Source organism: Dendropsophus ebraccatus, chromosome 12 (genome assembly GCF_027789765.1).
Source record: "Dendropsophus ebraccatus isolate aDenEbr1 chromosome 12, aDenEbr1.pat, whole genome shotgun sequence".
Classification (NCBI taxonomy): Eukaryota; Metazoa; Chordata; class Amphibia; order Anura; family Hylidae; genus Dendropsophus; species Dendropsophus ebraccatus.
Genome location: NC_091465.1, coordinates 86,941,773 through 86,968,845, shown reverse-complemented (window position 1 = coordinate 86,968,845; position 27,073 = coordinate 86,941,773). Strand labels below are relative to the sequence as shown.

Below are 27,073 nucleotides of genomic sequence, written 5' to 3'. Positions count from 1 at the left end.
AATAAAGAATTAAAAAAAAAAAAAAAAAAGGTAAGGGCACAGATTCTCGCGTTTGGCACGGGGCTTCAAGTTTAAGGCTATGTTCACACGTCGTATGAGACCGGCCGTTCCGTGACACCGGCCGGGTCACGGAACAGCCGGTCTCTGGCCGGATCATCTCGGCCAGTACTTAAGTAACAGCCAGATGATCTTTCCGGCCGCAGAGCTCTGATGCGGGCGCATTAGCGCACGCCTGCATTGGAGCTTCCCATAGCACACAGTGAAGCGAGCGGCCGGAGCCGCTCGCTTCACTGTGTGAACTGACAGGGCTTTCTGAGGCCGGAATTCACTGAATTCCGGACGCAGAAAACTGACATGTCAGTTATTTGCGGCCCTGTATGGGATCCCGGCCGGAGCATATACGATGTGTATACGCTCCGGCCGGGATCCCATTGAAAGAAAGGCATTGTTCCACCGTGCAAAAAGTACGGTCGTTGTTGCCATCGGCAACAACGGCTGTACTTTTACGTAGTGTGAACATAGCCTAAAAGTATTTTTTCAGGACAATACCTGCATCACCTGCCGAACGGACAGCAGGACAGATCTTGAATTAAAGCAGCTATCTGAAGGTACAAGCGGTTTGGGGGGGTCAGATTGTGGGTACAGAGTCGCTTTAAAGTAAAAGGAGACAAGAGTCATGTTGAAGAAAGCGGCCATGTTTTTCTAATGCTGGAGAACCCTTTTAATGCTTATCCTCTATCCACAGAAAAGAGGAGCAGTGGTCCGGCTGCTGAGCCTGTGATCTGAAGAACACTGTCCCACGTGCTCAGCTATGTCTGGGACAATGAATGAATGTCATATGTAGAACACTGGTGATTGTATCCCTAACTCAATGTCTGTGTAAATGGGCCTTTAGGCAATGACTACACAGCACGCGAGACATCAGCCGCCATCTTTCTTCCCAGAGTTCCTCTAGTGTGGAGGAGCAGACTATGAGCGCCTGCTGAACCTGCCCCATCCTGAGAGGAATCCTGCGTTGCTCCTGCGGGGTATAAGGATGAGGCTGACGCTGTAGATTAGTGAGTCAGTGCTGCCTCAGGCTCCAGGATTTCTCAGTATTTTCTTATCTGACCTTCTTTATGTGACATTTTCCTGCCTTGGTAATGACCATGACCTGGAGAAGGCGGTGATCTGACTTCCTGCACTCTGACCTGCCATTCCCTGGCCTGTGCCATCTATGGGGGGAGGGGTGACTAATGTAAGACACGTGACAACTGATCCCACAGGATACTACCCAGAATTCAACAAAAGAGTGAAAAGGAAAATATGGAGCCTAATATGACGCAACCCGGATACAGTATGTGGAGTGTAAACAGCAGCCAAGAGAGAGGGGATGATTGTGAATGCTGATATAACTGGGTATCTGGATGCAGCATAATATATCTGGGTATCTGGATGCTGGATGATATATATGGGTATTGGATGCAGGGTGATGTATCTGAGTAGCTGGATGCAGGATAATATATCTGGGTAGCTGGATGCAGGATGAAGTATCAGGGTAGCTGGATGCAGGATGATGTATCTGGGTAGCTGGATGCAGGATGATAAATCTGAGTATTGGATGCAGGGTGATGTATCTGGGTAGCTGGATGCAGGATGATATATCTGGGTATTGGATGCAGGGAGATATATGGGTAGCTGGATGCAGGATGAAGTATCTGGGTAGCTGGATGCAGGGAGATAAATCTGAGTATTGGATGCAGGATGAAATATCTGGGTAGCTGGATGCAGGATGAAGTATCTGGGTAGCTGGATGCAGGGTAATATATCTGGGTAGCTGGATGCAGGATGATATATCTGGGTAGCTGGATGCAGGATAATATATCTATGTAGCTGGATGCAGGGTGATGTATCTGGGTAGCTGGATGCAGGATAATATATCTGGGTAGCTGGATACAGAATGATGTATCTGGGCAGCTGGATGCAGGATGATGTATCTGGGTAGCTGGATGCAGGATGATATATCTATGTAGCTGGATGCAGGATGATGTATCTATGTAGCTGGATGCAGGATGATGTAGCTGAGTAGCTGGATGCAGGATGATATATCTGGGTAGCTGGATGAAGGATGATGTATCTAAGTAGCTGGATGCAGGATGATGTATCTGGGTATTGGATGCAGGATGATGTATCTGGGTATTGGATGCAGGGTGATATATCTGAGTATTGGATGCAGGATGAAATATCTGGGTAGCTGGATGCAGGGAGATATATGGGTAGCTGGATGCAGGATGATAAATCTGAGTATTGGATGCAGGATGAAATATCTGGGTAGCTGGATGCAGGGTAATGTATCTGGGTAGCTGGATGCAGGGTAATATATCTGGGTAGCTGGATGCAGGATGATGTATCTGAGTAGCTGTATGCAGGATGAAGTATCTGGGTAGCTGGATGCAGGGTGATGTATCTGGGTAACTGGATGCAGGGTGATGTATCTGGGTAGCTGGATGCAGGATGATATATCTGGGTAGCTGGATGCAGGATGATGTATCTGGGTAGCTGGATGCAGGATAATATATCTGGGTAGCTGGATGCAGGGTAATATATCTGGGTAGCTGGATGCAGGGTGATGTATCTGGGTAGCTGGATACAGAATGATGTATCTGGGCAGCTGGATGCAGGATGATGTATCTGGGTAGCTGGATGCAGGATAATATATCAGGGTAGCTGGATGCAGGATGATATATCTGAGTATTGGATGCAGGGTGATGTATCTAAGTAGCTGGATGCAGGATAAAGTATCTGGGTAGCTGGATGCAGGGTAATATATCTGGGTAGCTGGATGCAGGATAATGTATCTGGGTAGCTGGATGCAGGATAATGTATCTAAGTAGCTGGATGCAGGATAATGTATCTAAGTAGCTGGATGCAGGGTAATATATCTATGTAGCTGGATGCAGGATGATGTATCTGGGTATTGGATGCAGGATGAAGTATCTGGGTAGCTGGATGCAGGATGATGTATCTGGGTAGCTGTATGCAGGATGATATATCTGGGTAGCTGGATGCAGGATAATATATCTGTGTAGCTGGATGCAGGATGATATATCTGGGTAGCTGGATGCAGGGTAATATATCTATGTAGCTGGATGCAGGGTGATGTATCTGGGTAGCTGGATGCAGGATGATGTATCTGGGTATTGGATGCAGGATGAAGTATCTGAGTAGCTGTATGCAGGATGATATATCTGAGTAGCTGGATGCAGGATGATATATCTGGGTAGCTGGATGCAGGATAATATATCTATGTAGCTGGATGCAGGATGAAGTATCAGGGTAGCTGGATGCAGGATAATATATCTAAGTAGCTGGATGCAGGATAATGTATCTGGGTATTGGATGCAGGGTGATATATCTGGGTAGCTGGATGCAGGATGATAAATCTGAGTATTGGATGCAGGGTGATGTATCTGGGTAGCTGGATGCAGGATAATATATCTGGGTAGCTGGATGCAGGATAATATATCTGGGTAGCTGGATGCAGGATAATATATCTGGGTAGCTGGATGCAGGATAAAGTATCAGGGTAGCTGGATGCAGGATGATGTATCTGGGTAGCTGGATGCAGGATGAAGTATCTGGGTAGCTGGATGCAGGATAATATATCTATGTAGCTGGATGCAGGATGAAGTATCAGGGTATTGGCTGAATGATAATGTATGTGGGAGTGGGATACAGCATATATTACCAGTAATCATGTTGTCTTTATACACCCAGACGTGGATGACAGGCGGTGGTAATTGTGTCTGACAGTTGCACAGGCTGGGAGCTCTGGGCGATGCAGGTCCGGGCAGTGACAGACAGCTGCTCCTCATGTTATAGGAGGAATGTCATCATACATGCAGAGCAGCTGCTGGATCCTCCACCATATCATTCCAAGACATCACCCAATGTCCAGCATATTATACAGCCCTATGTGTCCTGTGTATTACACTGTATACCCAGTGGGTCCTGTGTATTATACAGCCCTATGTGTCCTGTGTATTATACAGACATATATATCCTGCGTATTATACAGCCATGTATATCCTGCACATTATACAGCCATATATATCCACGTGTCTTGCACATTATGTAGTGTATACCCAATGTATCATGCTGTCATATATCCTGTGTATATACAGTGTATCATGTGGTCATATATATCCTGTGTATATACAGTGTATCATGTGGTCATATATATCCTGTGTATTATACAGTGTATCATGTGGTCATATATATCCTGTGTATTATACAGTGTATCATGTGGTCATATATATCCTGTGTATTATATAGTGTATCATGTGGTCATACATATCCTGTGTATTATACAGTGTATCATGTGGTCATATATATCCTGTGTATTATACAGTGTATCATGTGGTCATATATATCCTGTGTATTATACAGTGTATCATGTGGTCATATATATCCTGTGTATTATACAGTGTATCATGTGGTCATATATATCCTGTGTATTATACAGTGTATCATGTGGTCATATATATCCTGTGTATTATACAGTGTATCATGTGGTCATATATATCCAGTGTATTATACAGTATCATTTGGTCATATATATCCTGTGTATTATACAGTGTATCATGTGGTTATATATATTCTGTGTATTATACAGTGTATCATGTGGTCATATATATCCAGTGTATTATACAGTATCATTTGGTCATATATATCCTGTGTATTATACAGTGTATCATGTGGTTATATATATTCTGTGTATTATACAGTCTTATGTCCAAAGTGTTATACAGAGATATCGCCAATGTATTTAACTGTTATACGTCCAACATATTATACACTCCTACGCTATATGGAGAGGCTCACTATATTGGGGCTCACAATCTGTGTTGTAGGAGTTGGATACGGTTGAGGTCTGGGCTCACAATCTCTGTTCTAGGTGTTGGACGGGGTTGAGGTTTAGGCTCACAATCTCTGTTCTAGGTGTTGGACGGGGTTGAGGTTTAGGCTCACAATCTCTGTTCTAGGTGTTGGACGGGGTTGAGGTCTAGGCTCACAATCTCTGTTCTAGGTAGGGGCCTAACTACCACTGTAGCAGCCTTAGCAGGTGCTATGGGGCCCATCACATCAGTGAGTTCCATGGCCCGCTACTGCAATACACTGGGTCCCTTGAGCCATCATCATTTGCAGCACCTGGTGGTCTTCTGGGTTCTGAAAATGTCCTCCTGACCAGCACTAGCAGTTATGTAATTATGACTACACTTGATGGCTTAGTGGTCAGTTGGCGGGGGAGGATGGAGTTGAGGTCCAGGCTCACAATCTGTGTTCTAGGTGTTGGATGGGGTTGAGGTCCAGACTCACCATTTGTGTTCTAGGTGTTGGATGGAGTTGAGGTCCAGACTCACACTCTGTGTTCTAGGTGTTGGATGGAGTTGAGGTCCAGGCTCACACTCTGTGTTCTAGATGTTGGATGGAGTTGAGGTCCAGGCTCACACTCTGTGTTCTAGATGTTGGATGGAGTTGAGGTCCAGGCTCACACTCTGTGTTCTAGATGTCGGATGGAGTTGAGGACTGAGCTCACAAACTTTGTTCTAGGTGTTGGATGGAGTTGAGGTCCAGGCTCACAATCTCTGTTCGAGGTGTTGGATAGAGTTGAGGTCCTAGCTCACAATCTCTGTTCCAGGTGATGGATGGGGTTGAGGTCCTAGCTCACAATGTCTCTTCTAGGTATTCTATGGTGATGGTGTACAGTCTTGCTGTGACAGACAAGTCCTCAACTAATCCCATAAAGCCGTCAGCGAAAAATATTCACGAGGTCTTGGTTCTGAGGCATTAGGATTTACCTTCATTGTGCATGAGGAGCCTAGGCCGACCCCTGAGGAGCCCCCCATAGTGTTATCTTCCTCCACCACTATACAGCTAGCACAATGCAGGGAATGTTATGCTGACAATCCCCAAACCCAGACTCCTCCATCAGACACCAGAAAGAGAATAGCGATTTGTCATATGTACCCTGGATTATACAGATATATCTCCATGACACAGTCATATAATAGTTATATCTCCATTGTATCAAACAGTCATGTGACCTGGGTATTGTACAATGGTGGTCTGGAGTAGACAATAATGGAGGCTCAATCTGATATCACTTAGGGATTACCTCTACACCAGGGAGGGACACCATCCCAGGAGTCATTGTAGGCGTTACGGTATACTGGGCTGCTGATACATTACCATATATTTTTGTCTGTATGTTTTCTTTGTTAGTATCATTCACCTTTGTCTATTCCATAGGCCCGGACTCCCTAACACAATATTCATGGATTATCAAGCCCTTCCTGACTTCCAGCCCCACCGCAGCCCGATACCCTATGGGCGTGAAGGCAGCATGGTGCCCAGCATTGGAGACCCACCTCCCAGAGAGCGCCATCGGGTGGTGATGTACCAGCAGGAGAGTTTAGCTTTTGGTGGTGTTCCCCCTCTTTGCACTGAGAGACAGATGGGGTTTAGCAATGTGCAGAATCCTCTAAACACAGGGATCCCGACAAACCACATACAGGATCACTGGATCATGGGCTACCACAACAAGAGTGTGGACCACGTCATGGAACCCCCCACCCCATCTAAAGACCAACATCATCTCCCAGAGGACCTAACTCCACAGGAAAGGAGGAACAGCAGCACAGAGAGTGATAGTGACCATCCCGAAACTCCATCCGTCTCCAGCCAGGAGGATTCCAGACCTCTCTGCAGAACATCTCGCCGCTCAGACAGAGCCAAATCAGCCTGTAAGTGACCACTATCGCCATCATATACTGTCTTGTCCCCGGTGCACATTGTTATCAGCTAGTTCTGTTCCCACATAATATAAACATTGAAAATGGCATCACAAAATGGAACCACAACTTAATCCTGGTATTGGGGCAGGTTCTCCAATGTTTTTGCATCAGGTTCTTCTTATAAATGCACTAAACATTGGTGAATTTCTGGTGCAAAATATAACCTCATGATTAAGCCATTAGTATGCTAGAGGTAATTGTCACCATGGCGTCCTGGCAGCAGACCTATTGCGGAACATTTACAAAGGGTCCGGCGACCAGGCCGTACACCAGGGAGAAGGCGAAGATTCGCCCCTCCTCCCTGGTGGTCGCCTGCCAAACGGCCTGCTCGTCCGATGGGCACGGCAGGTGTGGCCTCCTCCTGTGCCTCATTTGTCATGATTTAGGCCTGCTCACAGGCATAAATCATAATCCAGCTGGATTCACTAAGAGGTGCACACTTCTAAGGGTCCCTTTACACACACAGATTATCTGGCAGATATCTTTCAGATTTTTGCAGCCAAAGCCAGGAACAGACTATAAACAGAGAACAGTTCATAAAGGAAAGATTTAGATTTCTCCTCTTTTCAAATCCATTCCTGGTTTTGGCTACATAAATCTCCCAAATATTTGTCAGATAATCTGTGTGTGTAAGAGGACCCTTAGTGAATCCAGCAGGACCGGCGTATGCCAGTCTTCATAAATCCCCCCATTGTGTTCAGTGGACAAATATAATGTGGTGACCGGCCCTGTCCATTTCCTGAAAGTACACGGTTATTTTGTAAGACTTAAAAGTGCTGTTTCTCACCATGACAGTGCACTTGGCTGATAGGCAAATGGGGCATGGCTTAAAATGTGGCAAAAAACAAGCCCAAATATTGGTGTAGAATATACATAGAATATCCATTTTTCACAGTGACTAATGCTGTATGATCTATGGACTTGTCTAACTTTTTATACTGGGTTTGCTTAGTAGTAGAGCCAAGGTAGAACCTTGCAGTCTAGTGTATAGTGTAGGAGATATCTCATCAATGCTATGGGCCAGTCCCCTCGTTCCTGTGTTGTTGGGTGTGGCTTTCCAACCCCTGGCTGGTACTTCCATATAGAGGTTCTCGATTACAATCAGCAGTATCATAGTGTCATACTACAGAGCCTCAGATTAGTCTACAGCCACTATAAGTTTGCTGGACCTGAGTGTGTTTATCATACTATGTGAGTAACATGGGCTGACAGAACCAACGCTCTTGTTCCCCACAGGGCGTAAACTTCGTCTGTACCTCCCCGATGCCAGCAACTCCCTACCTACTCCATCGGCAGAGGAGGACTCTGTGTTCCCTGAACCTAATGACCCCAATCCTCCAGTGGCTGAAGTAAAAGAGGCTCCGGAGGCTGTAGAGGTGACGCCCCCCCCTGGAAAGGTGGAGCAGGAGAGGTGGAGATTCTCAGCAACAGAACTTATATCTAAACTACAACTCACACAGCGGAGAAACAACTTTACGGCCAGGCTTGGCAAGTCCCTGTCCACCAAAATCACCCTAAGAGAGCGAGGAGCGTCTGCTGGACAGGAGGGTGTGTAGCCAGCCCAGCAGGGCACCTGACATGTCAGACATGCAGCATATAGAAGCATGTAATCTTACAATCCTGTCAAAAAATGATGGACTCCCTGCATAAACGGGATGTCTCCAACTTTATTACTTCATGGCAAATCCAAAAATCTCAGATAAGACACAGAACAAGGTTTAATAGAGGAAAACATCCCCTACAAATGAAGGCACACTCGTTTATTACTGACTGATGCTTTAGATGTATTTCCATACCAAGTAGAGCAATGGCCTCCAACCTGTGGCTCTCCAGCTCTCATTGGCTGTCTGGGCATGCCAATGAATACCATTGAAGTTCACAATCACAATTTTATACATACGGCAGACTAGGGCTGGGCGATATGGCCAAAAAATAAAATCTCGATTTTTTTTTTTACATTTTTTTTACATTTTTTCTCGATTCTCGATTTAAATCTCGATTTATTTATTTTTTGCTAATTATGATGGGTGTAGAAGTAGAGGCATAGTGGATAAGTAGAAGCATAGAAAAAGAGGGGTGTAGTGTGTGAGTAGTAGTAGTAGCAGTTTTGGGAGTAGTAGTAGCAATGGTAGTGGAAGTAGTATTGGTGGTAGTAGAGCAGTAGTGGGGGTAGTAGTAGAGCAGTAGTGGGGGTAGTAGTAGAGCAGTATTAGGAGCAGTATTGGGGGTAGTAGTAGAGCAGTATTAGTAGTATTGGGGGTAGTAGTAGAGCAGTATTGGGATAGTAGTAGAGCAGTAGTGTGGTTGTAGTAGAGCAGTATTGGGGGTAGTAGTAGAGCAGTATTGGGATAGTAGTAGAGCAGTAGTGTGGTTGTAGTAGAGCAGTATTGGGGATAGTAGTAGAGCAGTAGTGTGGTTGTAGTAGAGCAGTATTGGGGGTAGTAGTAGAGCAGTATTAGGGGTAGTAGTAGAGCAGTATTAGGGGTAGTAGTAGAGCAGTATTAGGAGCAGTATTGGGGGTAGTAGTAGAGCAGTAGTGGGGGTAGTAGTAGAGCAGTATTGGGGGTAGTAGTAGAGCAGTATTGGGATAGTAGTAGAGCAGTATTGGGATAGTAGTAGAGCAGTAGTGTGGTTGTAGTAGAGCAGTAGTGGGGGTAGTAGTAGAGCAGTATTGGGGGTAGTAGTAGAGCAGTATTAGGGGTAGTAGTAGAGCAGTATTAGGAGCAGTAGTGTGGTTGTAGTAGAGCAGTATTGGGGGTAGTAGTAGAGCAGTATTAGCAGCAGTATTGGGGAAGTAGTAGAGCAGTAATGGGGGTAGTAGTAGAGCAGTAGTGGGGGTAGTAGTAGAGCAGTATCAGGAGCAGTAGTGTGGTTGTAGTAGAGCAGTAGTGTGGTTGTAGTAGAGCAGTATTGGGGGTAGTAGTAGAGCAGTAGTGGGGGTAGTAGTAGAGCAGTATTAGGAGCAGTAGTGTGGTTGTAGTAGAGCAGTATTGGGGGTAGTAGTAAAGCAGTATTAGGAGCAGTATTGGGGGTAGTAGTAAAGCAGTATTAGGAGCAGTATTGGGGGTAGTAGTAAAGCAGTATTAGGAGCAGTATTGGGGGTAGTAGTAGAGCAGTAGTGGGGGTAGTAGTAAAGCAGTATTAGGAGCAGTATTGGGGGTGGTAGTAGAGCAGTAGTGGGGGTAGTAGTAGAGCAGTATTAGGAGCAGTATTGGGGGTGGTAGTAGAGCAGTAGTGGGGGTAGTAGTAAAGCAGTATTAGGAGCAGTATTGGGGGTGGTAGTAGAGCAGTATTGGGGGTAGTAGTAAAGCAGTATTAGGAGCAGTATTGGGGGTGGTAGTAAAGCAGTATTGGGGGTAGTAGTAAAGCAGTATTAGGAGCAGTATTGGGGGTGGTAGTAAAGCAGTATTGGGGGTAGTAGTAGAGCAGGTCGGAAGGCTTTTTTTTTTTTTTTTTTTGCAGGTGATGTATTATACAGAGGTGATTATACGGGTTCCCTATTGTGATCCTCGCACCTCTCTTCTCTGTCCTGCAGCCTCCGCACAGAGTGGAAGACATAGCACCCGTAGTCCCACACCCCCCTCACACAGAAGCTGCAGCTCTGCTGGCTGTGTCCTATGTCCGGGCTGTCAGTCACAGCTGCACTCACCCGCCATAGGACGCGTCATGGTCACGCTCGTCCTCTTCCCAGTGACCTGCGACCCCTCAGCCTATCCTCGTTTTCCCCTCATTACGGGGCGGCGGGTGGTTGTTATGGGGGCGGGCGGCTGCGGTCCCGCTCTGACCTGCAGGAGGAGCAGCTTGCCTGGAGCGCCACTGCTCCCCCTGCAGGTCGGAGGGCATATAACTGAATCCTTCAGTCCCTGCAGCCTCCTCCGGGGAACTCCATGTGCGGCCGGGAGGGAGAGAGTGTATACGTCCTGCAATGGGGGCGGGTGGACGCTGCTGGCTGCTCTCCCTCCTCAGGCTGTTTCATTAGCTGGAGGATGATTTTTTTTTTTTTTAAATCGAAATTCGATTTAATCGAAAAATTTAATCGATTCTCAAATTCTGGGCAAATTAATCGAATTAATTCAATTAATCGCCCAGCCCTACGGCAGACATATTTATAGACCCCAATCACTAAATGGAAGACAAAAAAGTTACATTTTTGTTTGTATTTGGTCGTTTTCTTCAGGTTTAATGGATTCCAGGATACTCTAGAAAAAAATTGATGCATAGTATAATTTTTTTTTAACCTTAGAAGTGTATATATATATATAATGGAGGAACATCTTATGCGACCCCCAGACTGGACACTGCAAAAAGAGCCTCAGGACTCATTCACAAGTGCGTAGGATTTGTGTATTTGAATGGCTCTGTTCACATATCTGTACGCGTGTACGGGGCCGTGATCCATGCCGCAAGAAAAGGACTAGTGCAGACTCACAATGGAGGCATGGATCACTATCTTCTGTATTACAGAGCCCTACGGACCTGTGAATGAGGCCTCAGTCCATTGCTCTCCTCTTCTTTTCTGACACCCTGACTTTCCCGCAGAGCGTTGCAGGATGGAGTCTTGTCATAGAGCAATTGTTATGAATGATAAAGTTTACAACTTTATCCCTGAGAGTTCCAACTGATGGAGAGAAGATAGGGAACGCTGGAGTCATTCCAGGATGTGATAAAATATTCAAAATAACATTTCCACGTTTTTAAAAAACGTTCCCTTTTGTTTGTAGAATCCTTAAAGCAGCATACTTCTCTGCATCTTCCCTGACTTTGTTCACAAAATTCAACCAATTTTCCACCCCTGGAATAGAATCTGCCAAGGAGATCCTAATGATAGGCAATCACGCTAGAAATAAACATTTTATAGAGGGCGTTCTGAAGTTAGAAGTGCCAGTAAATCGGAATGAGCCGCCTAATAGCACGCATTCCATGGAGACACGAAAAGCCAAGTTACTGAACACATATAAGGCTGAAGTTTACAGCATCCCCAGATAACAGGCAGAGAGCCTGTATCAGATCACATGCAACGCGGACACTGGGAATATACCCTACGTCTTATTACCTAAATTCTTCCAAAAATTTTCCTCCATTTACACGTAATTTTGTAAAGAAATTATCCAGGTTCATACTCACCCCTCCCAAACCCCCACAGCCCCCCTTTTCCAGTCCTCCTTTCATCACCCCTTTTTCTAGCCTCCCAGACGAGTCTTCTCATCAGGACTTGCCTGCTCAGCCAATCACTTCCTGCAGTGATGCCCCGCCTCAGTCAGTGATTGGCTGAGCAGGAAGGTCCCGTTCATCTGTTGTATTTGCAACAGGAACCAAAAAAATTGCAACAATTTTAAGAATTGATTTATTCGTAGTTTAAAGTGGCCCTATGAGCAGGTTGGAGCCAAAGAACCTGCTGATATCACCCAGCTGCTCTTTATCTTAGGATTCCAGTGCTGTTCTTCTTATTTCTGGCTGTTACGGTACTGTACTCCTGTACAAGTAAGGAGCATTCTGGGCGTTGCCCATCTGCCCGGAGCACTCGCTCAGTCCGCCTAGCCCGCCCCTCCTACTTTGCATATTCATATATGCATAGTTAGGCCACTGTTTACCGCACATGTGCAAGAAGCAGCCCGTAACAAGCACCTAACTATGCATATATGAATTTGCATACTGAGTGGGCTGGGAGGGGCAGGATAGGCAGGTTGAGTGGGTGCTCCAGGCGGATGGGCAACGCCCAGAATGCTCCTAACATGTGGAATAGCATATCCGAAATTATCAAAAAGCGGCACAATACCGGAACAGTCAGAAATAAGAAGAGCAGCACTGGAGTCCTAAGGTAAAGAGCGGCTGGGTGATATCAGCAGGTTCATTGGCCTAACCTGCTCATAATGCCACTTTATGCATATATAGTGGTACCTTGGTTTAAGAGTAACTTGGATTGAAAGCATTTTGTAAGAAGAGATCACAGTTTTTCAAAATTGTGACTTGGTGTAAGAGCATTGCTTTGGTGTAAGAGCTTCCTGAACTGGGTGGGAGTGGAGTGGGGGAGGGGCATGGTCTGCATAGCGGGGTCTACAGCCCTGTACTCTGACCCAGGAAGTCTCCCTCACCTTCCAAATCATAGCAGATCCACTTCAGGCTGGGGTTTGCATCAGGGGACAGGACTGTGGAGGTAATCTCTCCATAGCTGCAATATGGAATAGCTATAATAGGGAAAAAAATTTGAAATGTCAACGTTATAACCTTTTCTCCTTAGACAAAGTGAAATATTTTCCTTAAACCATCATCCTGAATATTAATAAATTCCTTAACCTCTCAATTGTGATAAACTGGAGTATACTGCAATGCTGGCCGGAATAATAAGCTTCCAGGCAGGCATGGCCACCATGTTAGCTCTGACGCTTGGATTTTTGGTCTATGCTCCCTGCCACAGACATGGTGTGCTGCTGCTGTGTTTGGTTCTGGCCATAGGATATTTACACATTTCCTTTGTGATTTCTTAAGGGTCAGCATGCATACCCTATAATTATTCCTCCTCCAGTCACCTCCAGTCACCATGCCTGAGCAATAGGACTCCTAGGTCAGTGCTTCTCTAAGGGTACTATAACACGGATCGATTTTTAACGATTAACGACTAACAATAAACAATCGCAAACGAGATTGTTAATCGTTAACCTGAAATTGTTCACTATATTACACAGAGCAATAGTCGTTAATTACAATCGTTATTGTGATCGTTACTAAGATTGTTTATTCCTTCTGATCCCAGCAAAACAATGGACAATGTGCAATTACACAGAACGAATATCGTTTAAATTCAAACGATATAACGATTTTTTGCACGATAATCATCACATGTCATAGGGCCCTAACTGAGGCGCCCCCTAGGTGTTAGTGACAGAAAGCTGGGGAGGTAAAGGTCCGTGCCTAATGCCCATTGTATATTTAACAAAGCTACTTTAAAGGGGTATTCTTTTTCAAAAAGTTTTCCTATATCCACAGAATAGGGAATAAGTAGCAGATTGGTGGAGGTTTGTTTACCGGGACCCCCATGGATCCCGAAAATGCAGCAAAATGGTACCCCTAATGCCTGACCTGCATTCCATTCATTCTCTCTGGTCCAAGCACAGCAGACTGCCACCAATCCGCTGTTATCCCCATCTGCTCTGGAGAGAAGAAGCCCAAGCCAGGTACAATTTAATCAACATTTTATAATTCAGGACTGGACATTTAGAGAAATAATATCATCAGAATCTCTACATACTCAATATTCAAATTGATCTATAACTAAAGGCATCTATACACGGAACTAGTAATAACCACATCAATGGCCTTCTGTACCATGGACTTGGCCCACTCCATACTCAACCCTGAAAATCCTCCAAATCCTTTATTTATCTCACATACTGAGCGATTTTTAACGATTAATGACTAACGATAAACGATCGCAAACGAGATTGTTTATCGTTAACTTGAAATCGTTCATCATATCACACAGAAGGATGGTTGTTAGTTACGATCATTACTATGATCGTTATTGCGATCGTTACTATGATTGTTTATTCCTTCTGATCCCAGAAAAACAATAAACAATGTGAAATTACACTGAACGATTAGTGAAAAAACACGGAACTTGAGCGAACGAACGTGGAATTACAGCAAACTATTAGCATATGATTAAGGATAATTTTAGGTTCAGATCTAAATAAACGATCGACATACAAACGATTTTTCGATCGTTGCCTGCAATTACACAGAATGATTATTGTTTAGATTCAATCGATTTTTCGCACGATAATCGTCTAGTGTAATAGGGCCCTTATTCAGATAGATCAGTGCTCGATCAGCAGATCAAACCCACCAATACATTCACACCAATACTGGAAACAACCACACCAGGGAGTGGAGTCTAATGGTGGTTTTACACGGAACAATTTATCGTTCGAATTTGCACGATAACGATCGAATTCGAACGATAATCGTACGTGTAAAGGCAGCGAACGATCAAGCCACGCGCGAGAAAGTGTTCATTTTGATCTTTCAACAAGTTCTCAAATTGTTGTTGATCGTTCGCAAAAAATTCGCAGATCGTTCCGTGTAAACAGTCTTTCAACGATTTCACCTATGTGTGAGATAGGCTTAAACGACCGCTTAACGATTTTTCCGTACGATGTATTGTTCCGTCTAAACACTGATCGTTATAAAAAAAACATTGTTCATTCAAAATCGTTAATCGTGCGATTGGGAGAATTATCGCTCTGTGTAAAACCACCATTAGTGGTCTCCAGGTGTTCCCCTTTTATCCAAAGCTGGACATCTGCGGCTATGGATACTAAGTCACTCCACAAGTATGGTTTCAGCGTAAGCAGAAGCTGGTTCCCAAGAACCAGAGTCAGTGCTAGGCATTAGGGAACTAGCTGGGTATATGTGGTCAACAGGCCGGGTCATCAACAGGAGAGTCAGCGCAGTACCAGGTAGAAGACAGGTATTGTTGTCAGGCAGGAAAAGGTTCACTGCAGGCGTCTTTAGAGGCAGGTCAGACAATCCAAGATAGAAACAGGAGAGGGACATGGTACAGACAGGAGGTGAGGCAGAAAGCCTAATACTAAGAACAGGCACTGGTCAGGATACAAAGGAATATAGCAGAAACAGCAGACCTACACCTTTGCTTAGAGGGGCAAGTGGAAAAAGGTGCAGGTGGCTCTGGATTGGCAGACGGCAATATCAGGTGCAAACAAGCTACCTCTATAAACCCAGAGCAATTGGTTGCCTACAGACCCCAGTACCCAGAGGTGTCATTGTAGAAGAAGGAGGAAGAAGCATTACAGTTTCATTAGAAACTGTAATGCTGCATTTACATGTAACGATAATCGTACGTGTAAACGCAGCGAACGATCAAACGACAAACGAGAATCGCCACCCCCGCCGCCGCCGCTCTGATCGCCATCCCTGCCGCCGCCACTCTGATCACCACCCCCGCCGCTCTGATCGCCACCCCCGTCGCCGCTCCGATGGCCCCCCCCGCCGCCGCTCCGATGGCCCCCCCGCCGCCCACCCCGCGGCAGCCCCGATCGCCCCCCCCCCCCCCCCCGCCGCTCCAGTCGCCGCTGCTCCGATTGCCCCCGCCGCGACCATACGTTACCTGCCCCGCGTAGCAGGTCTTCGACATCCCCGGCTCCCCTCTTCAGTGCACTGATTGGCTGAAGAGGTGAGCCAGGAATTTCAAACGGCTCCTCTTCAGCCAATCAGTGCTCCTCTTCAGCACTGATTGGCTGAAGGGGGGGTGGCGATCGGCGCGGCGCAGCGGTGGCGATCGGGGCAGCGCAGGGGGCTGCGGTTGACCGTGGGGCCGGTCTGCGGATGAGCGGGGGGCCGGGCTGCGGGCGCGCGATCGCAAAACAATTTTTCCGTACGATATATCGTACCGTCTAAATGCTGATCGTTATGAAAAAAATCGTTACTCCGACATCGTTAATCGTACGATCGGGCCAATTATCGTTTCGTGTAAACGCAGCATCTGTACTTTAGACTCTGTAATCATGTTCTCTTCAATTTAGTTGTTAGTTCTGCTTTGCATTCGGCTTTTTTCTATGTAACTCCCATTTCATTCAGTGAATTCTTACACATCTGCCATAGACATTGACTCTGTTTCTTCCATTTGTTATGTTAGACATTCTCCATTTTCCACTCATATTCCTGAGAGCTTTCTATCCTGATGCTACAACATCTTTCCCTGCATGTTCTGCCTTTATATCCTTCTTATTCTCTTTATACTTGTCCCACACAGCTGAGTGGGAACAATAATCATCTTCTGTCACACTTAAGGATACATTTCCACCTTGAAGCCATTGTATCATGCTTTTCATTGATACAAGTGACGGTTCTCATGTTGGGGCCATGTTTTCTATCAATGAGGCCAGTCCACAGCTCAGTGAGACATGTAGGTCTTTTTTTTAACTGCATAAAACATTTGTTTTTATTACAATAATTTTATTCTCTGGACTTTTTATGTAGAATATTAATCACTGCTTTGCGTCAAATCTGTAACTTCTGGATTTGCTATGAAGTATGGCAGGTGACTCTCTTAACTGTGAGGATTCTAAAGATTTCATCTGGGATTGTACTATATACATAAAAGGCTAAGATATACCAGTGGCGTTGTGAGGTTCTGAAAGAATGTATCAAACATTGAAAGCTGAGATACACCAGAACAAATAATGTTGGGGAATGTAGTGTTGAGTGCACCTCAAATATTCCAATTCTTTCTCAATTTATAGAAAAATCAGGGAGAAGGGAAAGGAGATGTAACAGCGCGGGGGTGACCAGCCTTCTCCAACCAGCTACAGTGGACGCAGACACCTCGTGGCTCAGGTAAGTGACCCCTGCTGATGGATAGTCTCTAACCAGAGCAGATACAGTCTATGCCAGAGTCTAGGTGGGACATTTCCTACCATGATGGTGATATGCCAATTGTTGACCATGTTTTTTAAGCAATCTCTCATTGCCAAGTTGGAGTGGCTGGTGGTTATTAAGAGCTGATGTTATAAGGTTTGATTCACAATACTGGGATGTTTCTACACCAAACGCCTGATCGGTTATCTATCTACAGTTCATGTGTATCATGAGCCAAAGGATAAGCCATCTCTAGGGAGACTGACCCCAAAATCGAGAGATTACGATGCATTTGGAAAGTCTTCTATTGCGGCCTTCTGTAAAAATTGAAAAAGTTTCCCCCCAAGATTCTTCCCCTTAATAATACCCCAAACTAAAAAATAAGAACATATTGGTAGAAATCTTTATAATTTCTACAATCGGCCATCCCCATCAGTATTTGGAGCCGTCACTCAGTATTAGGTGAAATCTGTCAGTGATTTTGGTCATTCTTCTCAACAGATCCTCTGCCTTCTGTCAGGTTAGATGGGAAACGTTGGTGGAGCCGTAATCAGGTCTCTCCAGGGATGTCCTATTGGCTTCAGGGTTCTGGCCGGGCCACTCAAGGACATTAACTGAGTTGTCCCTAAGCAGTGTTGTCCGGGCTGTGTCTTTAGGGTCATTGTCTTGTTGGGAGGAGAACCTTTGGAACAGTCTGAGGTCCAGAGTGCTCTAGATCAAGTTTTCATTAAGAATATCTTTATACTTTGCTCCACTCAGCTTTCCCTGCACCCTGACCAGTCTCTCTGTTCCCCCACAGTATGAAACAGCCCCCACCAGGCCTGACTGCAGGGATAGGGATAGCTCTCTGAGCTCTACAGGCAGCTCTTTCCTCCTCCACGCAATCCTATTTATTAACTCTACAGGCAGCTCTTTCCTCCTCCATACAGTCCTGTCTCTGAGCTCTACAGGCAGCTCTTTCCTCCTCCATACAGTCCTGTCTCTGAGCTCTACAGGCAGCTCTTTCCTCCTCCACACAGTCCTGTCTCTGAGCTCTACAGGCAGCTCTTTCCTCCTCCACACAGTCCTGTCTCTGAGCTTTACAGACAGCTCTTTCCTTCTCCACACAGTCCTGTCTCTGATCTTTACAGGCAGCTCTTTCCTCCTCCACACAGTCCTGTCTCTGATCTTTACAGGCAGCTCTTTCCTCCTCCATACAGTCCTGTCTCTGAGCTCTACAGGCAGCTTTTTCCTCCTCCACACAGTCCTGTCTCTGAGCTCTACAGGCAGCTCTTTCCTTCTCCACACAGTCCTGTCTCTGAGCTCTACAGGCAGTTCTTTCCTCCTCCTCACAGTCATGTCTCTGAGCTCTACAGGCAGCTCTTTCCTCCTCCTCACAGTCCTTTCTCTGATCTCTACAGGCAGCTCTTTCCTCCTCCTCACAGTCCTGTCTCTGAGCTCTACAGGCAGCTCTTTCCTTCTCCACACAGTCCTGTCTCTGAGCTCTACAGGCAGTTCTTTCCTCCTCCTCACAGTCATGTCTCTGAGCTCTACAGGCAGTTCTTTCCTCCTCCACACAGTCCTGTCTTTGAGCTGTAAAGGCAGCTCTTTCCTCCTCCTCCTCACAGTCCTGTCTTTGAGCTCTACAGGCAGCTCTTTCCTCCTCATAGCTTGGTGTTTGCACTGATGCACTGTCAGCTGTGAGACTTTATATAGACAGATCCCGAACAAGCAGCTAAATTTACCACTGGTGACTCCAAAAAAGGTGCAGAACCATCTCAGAGATGATCAGGAAGAGTAGGATGAATGTCAAGTGTATAAAGCAACTGGACCAAATACTTATTTTAATGCAGAATAAGGCTATGTTTACACAACGTGTGAGACCGTCCGTTCCGTGACCCGCCCGGGTCACGGGACGGCCGGTCTTTGCCCGGATCACCCTGGCCGGCACTTAAGTACCGGCCAGGTGATCTTTTCGGCCGAATTTGAAAAAAATTCTGTTCTCACATTCGGGGGGTGAAGACTGTACTCCATGTCCTGTAGATGAGCAGTGTTTAAAGATCATAATTTTTGATTTGCCCTTTGGAAAGCTGCATGGTGATTTTGCATGATATCGCTCTCCATAGTGTTTCTGAGACAATGTTACCCATGACCGGATATGTTCACGTGTAGTATTTTGTTCAATAATATTACCCCAGATCAAGAGAGCAACTGAGTCCAGCTTGTGGGGAGCCCTGTTTAATAGAAGTATATGGAAAATATTAACCAAAATACTATGTGTGAACTCAGCCTTTATGCTGAACAAGCAGTGATGAGGGACCCTTGTGTAGTGACATTACAGAACCTATAGCCCCTTACTAGGATGTGATCATGTCCCCTCATACCGCACCTCTCATCACTTCAGAGCCCCCTCCATAGGTCTGACCTGCTCATGGTCGTATTTCTGGGATTTGTCTATTACGTCTCCTCATTCTAGTGCGCATAGAACAGGCTCTTTGTTTTCTCTATTTAAAGGAATTTTTCACACTTGCCCTTCAATTGTATCCCAGCAGCCTCCACTCCCTGCCTCCCCCAGCCCATAAGGCTGAAGGCTGCCCCACTAAGTCTTTTTTTTACCCTTTCAGGAACAAACTGACAGATGGTGGACAGCCCAGTCCTGTGAGACCACCCAGCCAGGAGGTTGAGAGTCACATGAGACAGTCACCTTGTAAAGAGAGACAACCTGCAAGTCCTAGTGATGCAGAGAACACAGAAGAGAGACAGTTGTACTGTGAGAGGAGACAGTCACGCTTCTTGCTGAGCTGTAAGGCTTCATTGTTACCTGTCTGTATATAATGGACACGACTATAGGTGACCCCGAATGTTCCATAACCATCTGTGTGGTGCTATAGATTTCAGTAATCATGTATTCTCCTTTGGATCCATAATAAGTAGATTACACTATTTATCCTGTACCCTTGTACTGATCCTGAGTTACATCCAGTATTATACTCCAGAGCTGCAGTCACTATTCTGCTGGTGGGGTCACTGTGTACATACATTACATTACTGATCCTGAGTTACATCCTGTATTATACTCCAGAGCTGCACTCACTATTCTGCTGGTGGGGTCACTGTGTACATACATTACATTACTTATCCTGTACTGATCCTGAGTTACATCCTGCAGAGCTGCACTCACTATTCTGCTGGTGGAGACTGTACAGTGTCCCACTGGTCAGCTAGGGTCAGGACTATTGCCCTTTGTGTTATTTTGCCCTCTGCGTGGTGGCAGCAGCTTCTTGTATCTGTTCTGCCTCCATCTGTACCCCAGCTGATGATGCGCCTCCTTGTGTGCCCCCCAGTAATATTGCTGGTGCTGTCTTGTCTTCAGCAATCCTGTATCAGGAGTACAGCGACGTGGCCATAAACCGAGAGTTACAGAGGCAGAAGCGAGAAGACACCACCGGAGAGGAAGATGATGTGTCCGCCAGTCCCAGGAGCAACCTGTCACCCAGCAGCTCCTTCCGCTCCCAGCGCTCGTCCCGAGGATCCACATTCTCTCTGTGGCAGGATATCCCAGATGTCAGGGGCAGCGGCCTGCTCAACACTCTGACCATCCAAGAGAGGAAACTGCAAGAGGTATATACAGGGGCATAGCAAAAAGTTTTAAGGGGCCCCCCTCCCCTACGCACAACACAAAGCTCTGCGCATATATAAATTTATAAAGTATATACTCTGTGATGTGGCCAAAAAATAAAATCTCTTGTGGCCAGAGGCAGAATCCTGGCTGCAACCACAAGAGTGACTGGCAGAGCAGAGAGCCAATGGCTGCTTGCTATGACAGTCCAATCTTTTTACCTATAAGGGACCATGAGAAGGCGTTATGGTTAAATACATAGGTGCAGGAGCAGAGTACCTTCTGCCTAACCCCTTATATACTGTAGTGTGTAAGTGACCCAAAGTTCAGAAAAGAAAGAGACATCTGCTTTACTGCTGGTGCACTGATAACCCCTGACCTCTGCACTCTGCACATTTTCCTTTCCTACTGCTGGAGCGCAGAGGTCAAAGGTTATCAGTGCAGTGAAGCAGAGATCTCTGTCTTCTGCTTGTTACCCCTTTTTTTGTGTTGCAGCATGTAAGTAAACATTGGGTCACTTACACACTGCAGTTTATAAGGGGTTAAGCAGAAGGACACACGCTCTTACCTTCTCCCCCCGGCCCCATAGCAACTGCTTACCCTGCCTCTATGGTAGCTACGCCACTGGGTATATATGACATCCTGCCCGCCATAGGTCTTATAATGTGGAGCGGTGACCTGCACACACAGAGGTCTTCTCATCCACCCATATATGTTTCTTCCTTCCACTTGTCCTCCCACTGGCTCTATGTCTTGTGTCACCTGTCTCTCTTTACTTATTCATGTCTCTCTTCCCTCAATCACCAGCTCTATGTCTCGTCCACACTGTCTCTCATTACTATTCACTCTATGTCTGATTCTCCCTGTCTCTCCTATGCATATTGCACGCTCCATCTCTCCTGATCTTTACCTGGTCTACATGACATTTTACACAGGCCGATTATCGTCCAGGTGTGTTGGTAGAAATGCTCCTGCGGACGATAATCGCCCCATGTAAAAGTAACAAGGATTGGCTAAGGACGGGAAAAAGGCCTGATCCTTGGCTGATCGGGTCTTCTGAGCCTGCATCGAAATTTATCGCCATCGGCCGCACATCATCCTGTGTAAACAGGGTTATGTGTGGCCTATAACAGGAAACTGACGGCACAGATATGTATATAGGATACACTGTACTTATAGGAAATGTATATATCTGTGCTGTGCTGACAAGCAGTGTATACTTCTTCGTCTGCTAGCTGTGTCTTCAGGCCGCCTTCTCCTGAATAATTGACAGGCAAAGGAGGAGGGGCCTTAAGATACTGGACTGGAGAACCAGGTGTAAGTATAGACTGCTTGTGATCTGGAATATGACAGCACAGATATATACACATCCTGTATGTACATTCTATATACATATTGGTGCAGTCAGTTCCCAGGGCTTGTTCCCAAGGATTGTTTGTGCAGCCCAGGCCCGTCGATCTGTTGTACCATGTAAAGGCACTGCAAATAAGTGCCAATCTCGCTCTCATGACAAATCTTTAGGCCATTCACAGACATTATGTCTCTACAGGCTAAATTTGAGTTAGTGACGTCTGAAGCATCGTACGTGAACAGTCTGTCCATAGTTGTGGATCATTTCCTGAACTCTCCGGACCTGAATGAATGTCTTGGCGCCCAGGAGAAGCAATGGCTTTTCTCTAAACTTCCAGAAGTGAAGGAAATCAGTGAGAGGTGAGAACAACTTTCTTATTGCTTCTCCCTATTTTTCCTGCGGTCCCTTATATATGCTTTCTGGTACTCTGGTAAGTATACAACAACTACATACAACCATATCAGTCAAAAGACACCACTATATAGTCCTGCGAACCACTATATAACTTAACTTTTATTTATGTCTCTAGAACCATACTCTCAGGAGTTATGATACACAAACACAGTCTAAATATATGAGGATATGTCAGAGCGAAAACCCAAAGAATCATGGTTATCAGACAAATTGTATCATAATAGAGGTCAGATATGAATTCATGACTGGATTCTAATTATTATAATATATAATGGGGATTGAGTGAGTAGCTGAAGATATGTCCTCACATTCTGAGGGTCTTTGTACATGGCCTCATATGGGGCCGTGCATGGACAGCAAGATCAGTGCTGCTTGCAGTGTCTTTACAATATGATTAATTATGCGGCCCAGGTCACATAAACAATCGCAATGTCTTTTGTGCGGCCATTAACAATCATTGTTATTAGCTGCACAGTGAAATGTGCAGCCAATAACAATAAATTTCACCGCAGCACATAAAACCAGATCAGCCGAGGATCGGGTGATGAGGTATAAGTGCGATAAGGCACAGTGCACAGGAACTGTAGATGTAACCATGATGCCACTGGGGTATAAGAGCGATAAGGCATGGCGGTCAGACAATGTAGATGTAACCATGATGCCACTGGGGTATAAAGCGATAAGGCATGGCGGTCAGACAATGTAGATGTAACCATGATGCCACTGGGGTATAAAGCGATAAGGCATGGCGGTCAGACAATGTAGATGTAACCATGATGCCACTGGGGTATAAGAGCGATAAGGCATTGCACGCAGATACTGTAGATGTTTCCTTGATGCTACTGGGGTATAAGAGCGATATGGCATGGCGGTCAGGCCTTGTAGATGTAACCATGATGCCACTGCAGTATAAGAGGGATATGGCATGGTGGTCAGGCACTGTAGATGTAACCATGATGCCACTGGGGTCTAAGAGTGATATGGCATGGCGGTCAGACAATGTAGATATATCCTTGATGCTACTGGGGTATAAGAGCGATAAGGCATGGCGGTCAGGCACTGTAGATGTAACCATGATGCCACTGCGGTATAAGAGCGATATGGCATGGTGGTCAGGCACTGTAGATGTAACCATGATGCCACTGGGGTATAAGAGCGATATGGCATGGCGGTCAGGAACTGTAGATGTAACCATGATGCCGATGGGGTCTAAGAGTGATATGGCATGGCGGTCAGACGATGTAGATATATCCTTGATGCTACTGGGGTATAAGAGCAATAAGGCATGGCGGTCAGACAATGTAGAGGTAACCTTGATGCTGATGGGGTCTAAGAGTGATATGGCATGGCGGTCAGACAATGTAGAGGTAACCTTGATGCTACTGGGGTATAAGAGCAATAAGGCATGGCGGTCAGACAATGTAGAGGTAACCTTGATGCCGATGGGGTCTAAGAGTGATATGGCATGGCGGTCAGACAATGTAGAGATAACCTTGATGCCGATGGGGTCTAAGAGTGATATGGCATGGTGGTCAGGCACTGTAGATGTAACCATGATGCCACTGGGGTATAAGAGCGATATGGCATGGCGGTCAGGAACTGTAGATGTAACCATGATGCCGATGGGGTCTAAGAGTGATATGGCATGGCGGTCAGACAATGTAGATATATCCTTGATGCTACTGGGGTATAAGAGCAATAAGGCATGGCGGTCAGGCACTGTAGAGGTAACCTTGATGCTACTGGGGTATAAGAGCAATAAGGCATGGCGATCAGACAATGTAGAGGTAACCTTGATGCTGATGGGGTCTAAGAGTGATATGGCATGGCGGTCAGACAATGTAGAGGTAACCTTGATGCTACTGGGGTATAAGAGCAATAAGGCATGGCGGTCAGAAAATGTAGAGATAACCTTGATGCCGAAGGGGTCTAAGAGTGATATGGCATGGTGGTCAGACAATGTAGATGTATCCTTGATGCTACTGGGGCCTAAGAGTGATATGGCATGGCGGTCAGGCACTGTAGAGGTAACCTTGATGCTACTGGGGTCTAAGAGCGATAAGTGATGGCGGTCAGACAAAGTAGATGTATCCTTGATGCTACTGGGGTCTAAGAGCGATAAGGCATGGCGGTCAGACAATGTAGATGTATCCTTCATACTGTTGGAGTCCTAAGTCCTATGACATGCGCAGACATGTGAGAGCGATGAAGCACGGTGTGCAGTCTCAGGGGACGCACGCTGCCTTGCCATCTGATGTAGACATGGTCATTGCATGACACATAGTTGAGGAATATGAACCTTGATGTGATTGTTAAAAGGAAATGGATTGGTAACTTATTCTAGATGATCCCAGGGCTGTATTTTCTTATCTGTTGCAGTCACATTTTACTGAATCCACGTATACATTTTAGGGTTATGGAGGTCAAGCATATCAGAGAGGTAGAACATACAGCACTGAATAATTCTTCTATGAAGCCATTCCAACTCAACTAAGTAAATGGAGCGGATGTATTAAGCGTTCACAAATATTCCTCCTTCCTTTATATGTCCATGTCCATTGTAATCCATCCTGATATAGGAGCTGATTGATTTCTCTCACCATTGATGTCTGTATTCTCTTCAGGTTCCTGGCAGACCTGGAGGAGCGGCTGGAGGAAGACATCCTGCGGTTCGATGTCTGTGACATTGTGTTACGTCATTGTCCAGAGTTGCGTAGGGTTTATCTTCCATACGTCACCAACCAGGCCTATCAAGAACAGACCTACCAGCGGCTGCTGTAAGTGTCTCCTCCGGGTACTGTAGAGAGTAGATCCCCGCACTATGTGAACACCAGTGACAACCTGTCATTTATCTCAGTGTACTAGACACTATGAACACAGGTAATATCAGGAAGTTCCACAAGAATCCCGGGATTAGCTAAAGAGGTGACCTAAGCCTGGCCCTGTATACAGCGTAATACATTGCAGTATATATTGCCCCCACAGACAGGAGAACGCTCGCTTCCGTGGAGTCCTGGCCAAACTGGAAGAGGATCAAGTCTGCCAGCGGCTGCCCCTAACGTCCTTCCTCATCTTGCCCTTCCAGAGGATCATGCGTCTGAAGATGCTGGTGGAGGTAGGTGACGGGTTGTGGCCGGGTATGCCCCCCTATTCTAGAGAATACAGGGGGTGTTCTCTACTCTCTATCACCTAACAGAGGGTGTAATCTATTGCTGACTGTAGAATAGATGAGAAGCTGGAAAATTGGAGATATTCCCCTAACAGGGAATGCATACGTGACCTCCACCCATACACCATACTGTCATTGAGTTGTCATGTTCCTGTATCTCTGCAGAACATCCTAAAGCACACGGCCCCCGGGTCCCACAATGAAGAGACAGCGAGCCAAGCCTTCACCGAGCTCAAGAAGGTAACTGAGGGTGGGGGCTGTACTGGGGTACACTGACAGCTACTAGGGGTTACTAGCACAAAATAGAATCATCGACAGAACAGAGGACCATAAAAACAAAGGGCGGTAGCTGAGATCAGCACAAATAGATTGTACAGTGTAAGGCTATGTTCACACAACGTAAGTTAAGTATTAATTACAGCCGTTGTTGGCAACACGGCCGTGATTAATACATAATTTACATTGTGCTGCAGCTAGAGGGAATCCCAGCCGGAGTGTATACACATAGGGCGACATGTATCATCCGGCGTACGGATGATTTTTGGCAGAAAGTGCCGATTTGCGTATTTTTTTATTCGCAAATGGCCGATTTGCGAATAAAATATTCGCATTTCGGCACTTTCCGCCGAGTACGCCGGGGGGCGGGGAGGGGGTGTGGAGGGGGCGTTACGGGGGTCGCGGACTCAGAGTCCGCGTGATTTATCATTTTTTCCGCACAAAGATACGCCGAAAACCTACTCCACCTTTCAGGTGGCGTAGGTTTTCGGCTGTGCGCACCGACGCGCACGGGATTTATGTAGAGGCAGTCCGCCTCTACATAAATCTCCGTAGCGCCGGAGATGCGGGGACATTTATAAGTCCGGCGTAAAAAACGCCGGACTTAATAAATGTCCCCCATAGTATACGCTCCGGCCGGGATCCCTAGCAGCCACACCAAAAACTAACATGTCAGTTTCAACAAATAGCGGCCGCAGAGAACCTGTCAGTGCACACAATGGAGCCTACAGCTCCGGCCGCACTCTCCATTGTGTGCAGCGGGGAATTTGGATGCAGGCGCACACGGATGCGCCCACATCTGAATTTATTAGAAGTGAAGATCATCTGTCCGGTACTGCAGAACTGCCTGAGATGATCTTTAACACCTGTCAGTGAACATGGCCTAAAAGTGTACAGTGTCTGGTGCAAGGAGATTACTATTCATTCTCCTTATCATACATAGTGTATCATCACTCCCATCATCCCTGACCCCTGGAGTTCACAGTATAATCTCCTATTACACACAGTGTACCATCTCTCCCATCATCCCTGACCCCTTGAGCTTACACTCTAAT

The 27,073-nt window shown here is 46.0% G+C and overlaps 1 protein-coding gene and 1 long non-coding RNA gene across 5 annotated transcripts in view; one reads left to right on the top strand and one right to left on the bottom strand.

The window, feature by feature from the left end:
- LOC138770140 (uncharacterized) overlaps positions 1-27,073 on the bottom strand; it is a 181,352-nt gene that overhangs the window by 84,652 nt on the left and 69,627 nt on the right. For 3 of the 4 annotated variants that reach the window (XR_011359406.1, XR_011359407.1, XR_011359409.1), the window contains one exon: positions 12,929-13,021. The exons of the other annotated variant lie outside the window; for it this stretch is intronic. This is a non-coding gene — a long non-coding RNA (uncharacterized lncRNA). The remainder of the gene's footprint in view (positions 1-12,928; positions 13,022-27,073) is intronic. 4 annotated transcript variants of the gene reach the window in all.
- Positions 1-27,073, top strand: part of ARHGEF19 (Rho guanine nucleotide exchange factor 19) — a 66,862-nt gene that overhangs the window by 25,577 nt on the left and 14,212 nt on the right. The window contains exons 2-10 of the mRNA XM_069949076.1: positions 6,292-6,785; positions 8,073-8,384; positions 17,096-17,189; positions 19,814-19,992; positions 20,563-20,810; positions 22,358-22,518; positions 25,198-25,350; positions 25,559-25,688; positions 25,908-25,982. Coding sequence (XP_069805177.1) covers positions 6,292-6,785; positions 8,073-8,384; positions 17,096-17,189; positions 19,814-19,992; positions 20,563-20,810; positions 22,358-22,518; positions 25,198-25,350; positions 25,559-25,688; positions 25,908-25,982 — 1,846 coding nt within the window. The remainder of the gene's footprint in view (positions 1-6,291; positions 6,786-8,072; positions 8,385-17,095; positions 17,190-19,813; positions 19,993-20,562; positions 20,811-22,357; positions 22,519-25,197; positions 25,351-25,558; positions 25,689-25,907; positions 25,983-27,073) is intronic.